The 10786-nt window shown below is 34.6% G+C and overlaps 1 protein-coding gene across 1 annotated transcript; it reads right to left on the bottom strand.

The window, feature by feature from the left end:
- Positions 1–4097: 4097 nt before the first annotated feature.
- Positions 4098–5379, bottom strand: LOC310722396 (transcription factor HES-2-like; the record flags this gene model as incomplete). The annotated part of the gene is made up of 2 exons (XM_083534818.1): positions 4098–5024; positions 5131–5379. The coding sequence occupies 2 exons, from the start codon at positions 5377–5379 to the stop codon at positions 4599–4601; spliced, it is 675 nt and encodes a 224-aa protein (XP_083390944.1). The 3' UTR covers positions 4098–4598.
- Between the last annotated feature and the right edge of the window lie 5407 nt (positions 5380–10786).

The raw sequence follows: 10786 nt of genomic DNA, 5'->3' as shown, positions 1-10786 counted from the left end.
GAAGCCAAAAGAAGAAGAAGAAGATAAAATGTTGTTACTGGCACTGCAAAAAGACATGTCCATTTTTTTGTGATTTATCCATAACGGTATGTAAATTAAGTGCAAGCAAGTCAGCATATTAAGTGATCCATGAGAAGTTTTTGTAGCAACAACTTGCCTCCAGATGGTAAGTGATGTCAGACTCAGTGTGTTTTGTCATCAGTAAGGGTCCATTCAGATCTCTGAAGCTTTTGTACTTCATTGATTAATTGATTCAAGAGTGCAGGCAGGGTGGAGTGGGTGGTGAAGAGTGGCAGGAGTGATTTGTGATAGAAGGGTATCTGCAAGAGTGAAAGGGAAAGTTCTTCTGGCTGCTCCCATTAGGGGTTGCCACAGCAGATCATCCGTCTCCATACTACTCTGTCCTCACCACATAACCTTCACTTAGTAATAACGTATATACTGTATGCAATATTACATGTATAATTTTTTTAACACGGTTCAGATCAATGCATTTGGTAAAACTATATAAAGCTTTATTATATTGCATTTAAGATAAGATTTGGTAAATAATGGTCAGCCGAATATAACCTTCAAGCCAAATAATTAAACACATTTATTGTTGAAAGGAATAGTAATATATATTTAAATGATCAAACAACATTCAGTGAAAACTACATAAAAGGTTTTTTAGTAATGTAAAAAAATTCATCAATATGTTAGTATCTTTCAACTGTGTAATTGAACATAATTCATGTTTTGTTCTGAGACTTGTTATATGAAAACTATATATAACTCTAGGTGTCAGTGAAAATTATTAATACTTTTATTCTTAATACTTCTTAATACTTTCACATGTGTCAAAAATACCATTTATGTTCTATAATATTGCAGCAAATACATTTCTAACTTATTGGAAAGGAGTAAACTGAAGAATAAAATGGGGTAGAAATTAAAACACTTTAATCCTTGGTGCCAGTGTTACCAGATAAAAGCAACATTTAGGTTTATCTGTAGCAAAATATATGATTATGGCTAATATTATTGAAGAACTAGACATATACTATACTTTTATCACGAATTAATCAAAATGTCATAAGTCTGTCTAAATTTGGTCAAATATGTGATAGGTGTATTAGATGCCTAGGAAATAGTACAGTAGGTATTAGACTTTAGCATAATAGCCTTATTAGCCTTATAGTTTTGTTGGTCATGTGTTTTATATCTATTGCATTCTATGAACTGCAGGTTACTCATAAATATTTTATGTCTATCTAACCACTGTGTATAAAGAGGTAAAGGTAAAGGTAAATCTCTTTACATTATCATAATTTTACCAAAGCATTTTTATGAATTTTTGATTGAAACCTCTCCATCTACCTCTCTCCCTTTACTAGTCATAGTACCAACATTTAAAGTGCCCATCCCAACCTCCACTCTCCTACACTTCTCCTTTCCCTGCCGTCTCGGTAAACGCCTTCATCCTCTCCTTCTCCTCCTTCGGCCAACAAAAGTCCAATTTCCACCAGTACCCTGTTGGCTAACGATACCTGTGGCGGTTGTTGGTAACCCGGGCCTCAACCGATCCGGTATGATTTGGCGCATGTTTTACGCTGGATGCCCTTCCTAACGCAACCCTCCCCATTTATCCGGGCTTGGGACCGGCACTAAGAGTGCACTGGCTAGCTAGTTAATGGCTGGGTTGATTGAAACCTGACACCCTAGTTTATCATGATAAATGACAGTTAAAGAAAACAAAATCAAATATAGCTGCAAGCAGCAATTAGCAGGGTTCAAGCAAATGAGGTACTAAAGGTCATAAGGAAAACGACACCAGGAAGATGCCCACCAAGTTTTGTTGTAATACGCCTCTGGTAACTTTGTCTAACCTGTGCTCACATGTAATTGGCATATTGCAACCATGTTTTTTGAGACACGCAAATGTCTTGAGAAGGACTGCTTTATGCAAAGATATTCATTTCCCCATTCCTTTTTGGAAAAATCATAGTGATCTGCATGATGGACCCAAAATGGGACCTAATGTTAAAATGAACAAAAATTTGTCTTGCAGTTTAACATTTAAACAAAAATTTGAAAAATCTATGAAATATGTATCTTTTTAAATATATTAGTGTCTTTCTCCACACGTCAGTGTGAGTAACTTCTCTAAATGACAAACAGCCCCTGAGGGTCCTTTCTATTACAGATATAAGCATGTGAATAGACACACTTCTATTGTCTCTGATTGTGTCTTTGAATAGTCAGTGTGTGGGAAAGCTCAGGAAGGGAGAGTCACAGTCTAATCCGGAACTTCACCAGCCACAGGCATATTTTGGGTACACACAGGGGAGTAGACACGCTTAGGGATATGAGGGGGAAGCTTTAGCCCACAGTGTTGATAAAATCATTCTCATAATGAGTCTTATGTGGGAATAGGCACACTTCTAGCCATTTTAAATGATGATGCAGTCACAAGGGGAAATGGCACATTTGTGACAAATTAAGAAAAATATTTCAAAGCTGATGTGTCAAAAAGTAGTAAGGAGAATAATTAATACAATAATAACAACAATTGTATTGTTTCCATAAAAAATATAATGAAATTATTTAAATCATCTTAAAAAGCTTTATATTCCTTGAATGTACTTATTATTTTATACCAACAATCCGTATTGCAGGTGGAATCCGTAATGCGGGTCGTCCAAATTATTTTTTTTTATGAATTTTCTATTCATTATTGTTTTCTTCACATTGAATATTCAGACTCATATTATTTCTTATTTATCTAGGGTCCTATGAATTTGCTACCATTCCGATATGCATGTTTTTTTAGATAGACACAGCTTAGTAAGCACGAGTAATATATGTTTTATGTGAAGCACTAAAAAAGGTACAAAAATTATACTTGGTGAAATGTGTTTCATACTGGGATATGTAACCCTTTATAAAACATTTTGACATATTTTAGTAAACTAATTTTGCAGTACTTTGTCCTTTTTTTTATTTATTAGTAAATAATAAATAATTACACATAATATTTGAACTTATAGTTATGTTTATGAGGCGCCCTCTACGGTACTGTGGAACACGCTCTGATTCGGTGCGGTGCCCTTGTGGATGCCCGGCGACAGTGCGACGGCCTCATCAGTGCCCGGGACGGAGCTGTACTGGAAGTACAGGGAATACTAGTGGTAGAAAGTCTGGTAAATCTCTCATGGCAACGAGACGGCAGTGAGTAACGTGAAATCGAGACCTTATAAAGGGGAAAGGTAATGGGGAACAGGTGTAGGTGATTAGAGCAGGGAGAGGCTGAGTGAGAGTTAGAGCTTTGGAGGGAGGCGTGGCTGGTGGTTCCCTGACAACAATATAGAAGGAGGGCATTGATATAAACCTGTGATTTGCAGTACAGCTGAAAAAGCTGTCTGAGCTGGAATAATAGGACATTTTATTACTGTGTCTATTGATAGCTTAACCAATTACAACATGAAAACGAAGCAGTAATAATAAGTTAATATTCTATTTTTTAATAATCTAATATATTCTATTGCCTGGAATAAGTTGGGTAGATATCTACTTAGCACCTTTTATTCAAGTTTTAGTCAGTATCCAAATTGAAAAGCAAATCTAAGAAATTATAAATTATGAATAGTTATTAGTTATTAAAGAACAATATATAGAAGTTATAGAAGTAAGCAAGTTTAAAGAAAAATACAAATGTTTAAATTAATCATAGAAACCTTAAAATGTTCACTTTATATCTCTTACTAATGTGCTAACATTTGCATCCTTCTATATTTTAATGTAAATTGTAGTTTACACCATTTATGAATCTTGAAATAAAAGTTACTGAGTATACAGTATATTTGTCATACATTTTAACCTAAACAGCTAAGATTTCTGTAATTTTATTTTAATCCAATGACAAGATTTTAAGAATCTATTAGCTTATATATAGACCTTTTTGTGTGCTTTATAGTCTCTTGATAAATAATCCAGCATGGAAATTAGCATTGTGTCTTTCAAATTATAATACAGCCTCAAACCCAAACATAGACAGCTGCAGTTTTTAGAGAATTTGTTGTTCAGCAACTGGAAAAAAGAGAAAACAGGACAGAAACTTTCGCTGATTGTTTTATTTCGCCATGTTATGAGTCAAATACATTCAATAAATCTTTTGTAAATGCCTTCACAGAAGAGAAAATCCCAAAAGAAAAATTATTCACTATGAAGCACAGGTTTTAGAACATCAGATTGATATTTAGTTGTTAATAAAACCCTATGATAAGCTTTAAAATATCATAAACACAATAATATTTATTTATAAAAAAACAAGCCTTTATAAAAGGCAGACATAAATATCTGTACCAAATATAGAAAATGGATGTCAGACTTTAATGGCTGACATTATGTCATTCTAAACATTAGAAACGAATTATTCCTGACAATGCAAAGCAAAATTATATGTTTTTCCATGAAAGTGTCTTGTAATTGCAGAAGAAATCATGTGACATATAACTTTATAAACATTATACATTATAAATGTGAATAATTATTACTCTCATATTATCAGACCAATGTGGTCAACAGTTTCTAACAGAGAAATGTTCTAGCTTGGTGGACTACCAGGGCCTCCAGAGTGAGGTTTTTCCCGAACTCTTGTCTTTGCTGATGATCTGCTGCTCTGTAGAGCTCAGCTGTTCCAAAGCACTTTCCCTTCTGTTCTCGTCAGAAGATGGCTGGAGGTTCTGGAAGTGGTTTAGCAGTTTTCTCTGACTTTGTTTCTTCACCTCCTCTTTGGACAGAAAGTGGACAACCTCATGAACACATCTGGAGAAGCCTTGATTAACAGCTGCTGAGCTGGAGGAGAATGGGGGTTGCTGTTGCTGTCGTCTCAGGAAGCTGACTGTCATCTCCAGGATATCTGCTTTCTCCAGCTTGGAGTCAGGTTGATGGTTGAGGAACTCTGGAGCCAGGAGAGACTTCAGCTGCTCAATGCTGCTGTTGATGCGATCTCTCCGCATCTTCTCTACCATCGGCTTCCTCAGCTGCAAGTAATGAAGAAAAAACATTTAGTCGTCTTGAACTATAAAGAGTTATTGAGTAGAAAGCATGTAATTATAAACACTGAAAAGAAGGTGGTTCTTAATTTACCTTGATGCTTAGAGAAAGGTGCTCGTTTGAGATGGTCATTTCTGAAGTATAGGTTGGTGCCATGGCTGTGTCTCTGTGCTGTAGATCGCTATGTGTAGATTGAGTGTGATTTGTACTGGCTGCATCTCCTCTATTTATACTCCCAAATCTCCATATGAATGTGTGGGTCTTGGGCTTGTTGGAGTTTCTCACAGTTTGGAGCCAATGGAAGAGCTTGGACACACAATGAGGAATGTTGGGCTGCCACATGCTCAGTGGTCTTTTAGCTGAAGACAATGTTCATGTCTCAGGGGAGCAGGTGGAGAGGTGGGATGATGGAGATTGACTCATAGAATGCTGTGTGAATCTGGGAAAGTGGTGACCCTGTAAAGAGAGCAGATCTTTTACCTGATGTTGGGATCAATTTCGCTGACAGAGCACACGCACATCATAAACACTTACACGTGTGTACATATGGCACAGCTCTAATTATTGCTTCTTCTACTGTTCTTTAAAAAACTGAGTGTTTGTATCAATATTTAGTTTTGAGGCTTAAAAGACTTTTAATAATGTTTTTTTTTATTTTTTTTATAATATCTAGAAATATCATCATAGGCCATGTAACACTTTTATAAAGTCTAATGCACACGTCAGTTATGTGCAGTAATGTTTTTTTTATGTTTTTTTTTTTTTATTCTAACAGTCTAAATGTGTCAAATGTGTCTTATGTCATGTCTTTGTCAGTCAGTGCGAGTTTAGAGCTCATCTGATTTTCCCACACCAAGTCCTCTGTGCTAATCTCAATGGACTACAAAAGCTTTAGAAACCTGAATGGACCATTACTGATGACTAAACACTGTGTGGTTGATTTTAAAGTGACATCATTTACCATCTGGAGGGAAAAGTCTAGACATGCTGCTAGAATTGTTCACTTTTTAAAATTATATTAAAACATTTCTATTTGGTTTACATTATGTACTCGGTATTTCATTTTCAATTAAAAGAAATTGCACCACTGAAGATGATTATTATCAGATTTTCTTTATGGTCTTGATTTCTCAGGTGATGTAATTATGAATAACCAGGAGTTTGATTAATTAATTAATTTGTCAAATAGTTAGGGCCAGGGGGGGTTTCGCATGCTGACACAATTAAGAAATGTGATTTTGCTCTCCCACACTTTCCCACACTTTTCCCATTGAAATTAAGTGCCAGACAATAGAAGTGTGTCTATTCAGATGCTAATGATTCCATTGGTTAAGCAGATCCTGACAGTCTTCTTCACAAGTGTGCTAAAAAATTCATAAACACTGCACCTTAGGCTAGCGAAGTCACACATTTTACAACCTTCTGACTAAATTTGAATAATGAAAAAATATGAAAAAATACAAGAAAATAGGAGAAGATAAGAATATATTTTCTCATATCACTTCTTTTCTTTTCTTTTTTATATTTTTTCTCTTGTTTTATATAATAAATAAAATGTATAAATTATTGAATGTACAAATTTCTATGTGGCCGATCAGACATTTTATCGCATTCTGCATTGTATTTTGCTTATAACTGTTTGTGACAATTAAAATTTAGAATCTTGTATCTTAAATCTAGTGTCAAGGAATTTAATAAGCCTTTCATTAAAATGATCCACACTGTCAGTTCTTTTTAATTCAAAAAAGGAAAACATATTAAAGTTTTTATCCTTTTAGCAATCCACTATATGGTTTCTTTAGAATTGACAAAAAAATAATAATAATAATATATATATAATTTTTTTTTTTACCAGTCTCTTGATAGTACAGTATCTTCATATTGTACATCTGACTACCTACTAAAAGTTAGGGTGATAAAATGATCTTGTGTTAGCCTTCGTCATAGTCTAAAATAAATTATTTATTTATTTTAAATTACATTGCTGTATTACATTTTAAGATTGTTATTATATTCAAATTTTACAAACTTCATTAAAAAATGTTAAGTTTTCCTTTTGAGAATGCTTTTCAATATTAGTCCTTATTTCAATAGTAATATTTATCTAGCTCATGTGCAGAAATCAACACGTGTAGGGTTCAAAATAAATCAAGTCAAGTGAAGTTTATTTCTATAGCGCTTTTCACAACAGACATTGTCTCAAAGCAGCTTTACAGAATTTAACAGTTAAGGTGAACGATGTGTGTTTATCCCTGATGAGCAGCCATGGTGACTGTAGCAAAGAAAAACTCCCTTAGATGATATGAGGAAGAAACCTTGAGAGGAACCAGACTCAAAACGGAATCCCATCCTCATTTGGGTGATATCAAGAGTGTGATCATAGTCTTTAAAACAATACAGAACACTGGAGAGTGAGAACTAACATGAGCCCTGGAATGTGAAATTCTGAGTAATTTCCTTTCTACAGTCTTATAGTCATTTGAGATTATGGAACCAGGAGCTACTGAGAAACTCATAAAATAGCTCAACATTTGCAATCATCATAGATCCAACACCAGCTTCTCCATGCCAGAGCCTTTAAACACTCAAAGAGGTCCAGTGTCCAAACTCCACATGAAGTGGGATCCAAATGGTGCTGGTACGTCTCTAGATGGTTCAGGAAAATATTGCCTTTGAAGGGTTGATTCTGGTTAATTATCTTTGCTACATATTTTCTTTAAATCAGAGATGCCCAATTATTTTTATATAAAAGACCAGATATCAAACTTGTTAGAATACCTTGGGCCAAATGATATGTTGCATTATAACAAACATTGAAAACTTCCGTTGCCATGGGTCCTCTCATTTATGATTTAATATTCTGAAATAAATGATTTAAGTAGAAAACATGTCTCTGTAATCTGCTTAACTAATGCAGCTTCATATTCAAAGTTTTAGTTCAGTAAAACTTATACTACATTGAGGAAAAATCCAATTTACTGTACAAAATAATTTAAAACTTAATATTGTTATATTTTATTTAATGAGAGACATGAGGCTGGTCCTTCATTTTTCAAAGTTGGAAACATTTTTCAAACATTTTTCAAAGTTTTTCCAAATGGCAATGCAATCCCCTTTTTTCCCCTTCTCGTGCCAAATCCAAAGTCATCATGGGACAACTTTCTATATGGTCCAATTGTATTCTATATTTTGAGTTAATAACAAAATTTATCACAGAAATAAAAACTTTGGACTTTTTTATTTTAAGTGCAATTCTGTGTTAGAGGCAAAGCAATAATATATGTGATAATATATCACAACACTTACTTGAAGAATTCAACACACATTGTGCTCTTAATAGAGCAGAGTTTGAACAGTTTGTCTTTACAAAAGACATAAAAAAACTTTTCCAACAGATAAAAGTGTTATGAAGATAATATTCCTCAACAGAAATGAATGGGAATGAAACAAACAGTCTCAACAGATACTGTCAAGAGCAAAATGTATGTTTCATAATTAACAGCACCATACAAAAGGTAAACTTTGACTAAGCAAAAAAACAAAACAAGTAAAACTTCTCAAATTAAATGAGAAATAAAAATGAATAATCAACAAGTAACATGATAAATTGACTAAAATTACATTTCAAAGAAATGGAAATTGAAATAATAATTCTGAATTAATCAGAATATGATCACCATCACATATAATGCGTATATATTTTCTAGTTCACTATTAAAATATAGTGTATTTCAACAAACAAAAATTTGAACAAAACTGATCAGAATTTTTTACAATTCAAAATATCTCAATTATTATATATAATATAGAATAATGCATACAATGATTTTCTTAAAAGTGAAATAGCATTGTAAAAGACGTTTCGTGAGCTAAAAACAATGAATCAATATTATTTATATTAACAAACTTGCATTATCAAGACAGATCTTGATGATACTCCTAACTGGATTCTCCCAGCATCTTCATAAAACATCTTTCTCAAAGTCGAAAGGTTTAAATCTACTGCCATAAGATAAGAACATAAAATGGCAATAATAATTTTTAAGAAAATAATTAATAATCCTTTTCAAACTAAAATTCAAACAAGACTAATAAAATCTACACAGATTTGTATATTCTGCAAGTCTTGATCTTCTCTTTACCAGGGCTTCCAGAGGAAGCACTTTACTTAATTATTCTCTTTGCTGATGATCTGCTGCTCCGTAGAGCTCAGATGAGCCAGAAAACTTTCCCTCCTGTTTTTGTCTGAAGATGGCTGGAGGTTCTGAAAGTGCGTTAGCAGTTTTCTCTGGACAGGAAATGTACAATCTCATGAACACCTCTGGAGAACCCTTGATTGGTAGCTGCTGAGCTGGAGGAGAATGCAGGCTGTTGCTGCTGCTGCTGCAACTGTCATCCCCAGGATGATTTCTCCAGCTTGGAGTCAGGCTGCTGGTTGAAGAACTTTGGAGCCAGGAGAGACTTCAGCTGCTCAATGCTGCTGTTGATTTGATCTCTTTGCATCTTCTCCATTATTAGCTTCCTCGTCTGCAAATAACAAAGAGAGAACATTTAGTCATGTTGAACTATAAAGAATTATTGAGCAATAAGCAGGCAATTTTAAACATTGACATAAAGCAGGATCTAAATTTACCTTATTGTTTAGAGGAAGGTGCTCATTTGAGATGGTCATTACTGAAGTAATGGTTGGAGCCATGGCTGTGTATCTGTGCTGTAGATCTCTCTGTGTAGAGTGAGTGTGATCTGTACCGGCTGCATCTCCTCTATTTATACTCCCAAATCTCCATATGAATGTGTGGGTCTTGGACTCCTTGGAGTTTCTCACAGTTTGGAGCCAATGGGAGAGCTTTGACACACAATGAGGAATGTAGGGCTGCCACATGCTCAGTGGTCTTTAAGCAGAGGACAATGTGGATGTCTCAGGGGAGTAGGTGAACGGGTGGGGTGAAAGAGATAGACCCATAGAATACTGTGTGAATCTGGGAAAGTGGTGACCCTGTAAAGAGAGCAGATCTGCTGCTTGATGTTGGGATCAATGCCACTGACAGAGCACACGCTCATCATCATTGCTCACATGTACTGAAGTTCAACAAATGTCCTGTGGTATTTATTGGTACAAAATTGTAAATATACTCAAGGAACACAAGGCTCTTGAGCTAAAAAATACATTGGCATGTCTGTGTTGATCCAATATAATAATATCTAATATCTAATTAATAAATAATATCACCAATGTTTATGAAAGCAATAAAAACAGCTGTGTCATTGATTTTCTTCAATTCAGCTTGTCTTTGGAAGTCTTTTGAGTGAATAATTTAATGTTATATCGATCATAAAATTTTGAGGATTTTTCCCCTGTGATTGCATGACTATTTAAACACTTAAAGTGTGCCTATTCCCACATGAGACTCTTTATGATGTGTTGATTCAGATAACAGTACCATAATTATGCTAATGATGTCAAATTTGTGTTAAAGTTCCCCCTCATATCCATAAGCGTGTCTACGTCCTTGTGTGTACCCAAAATACCCTGTGGCTGGTGGAGTTTCAAATAGACTGTGACTCTCCCTCCCTGAGCTTTCCCACACTCTGACTATTCAAAAATGGGATTACAGACAATAGAAGTGTGCCTATTCACATGCTAATCCATCTTTCAGTAAAGACCCTAAGGGGCTGTTTGTCATTTAGGAGTTATTCACACTGACCTGTGGTGAAAGACACTTAAACATTGCAGTTTTCTAAAAGAACT

The sequence above is a fragment of the Silurus aristotelis genome (assembly GCF_946808225.1).
Source record: "Silurus aristotelis genome assembly, chromosome: 29".
NCBI classification, from domain to species: domain Eukaryota; kingdom Metazoa; phylum Chordata; class Actinopteri; order Siluriformes; family Siluridae; genus Silurus; species Silurus aristotelis.
This window is presented reverse-complemented; position numbering and strand designations above follow the sequence as displayed.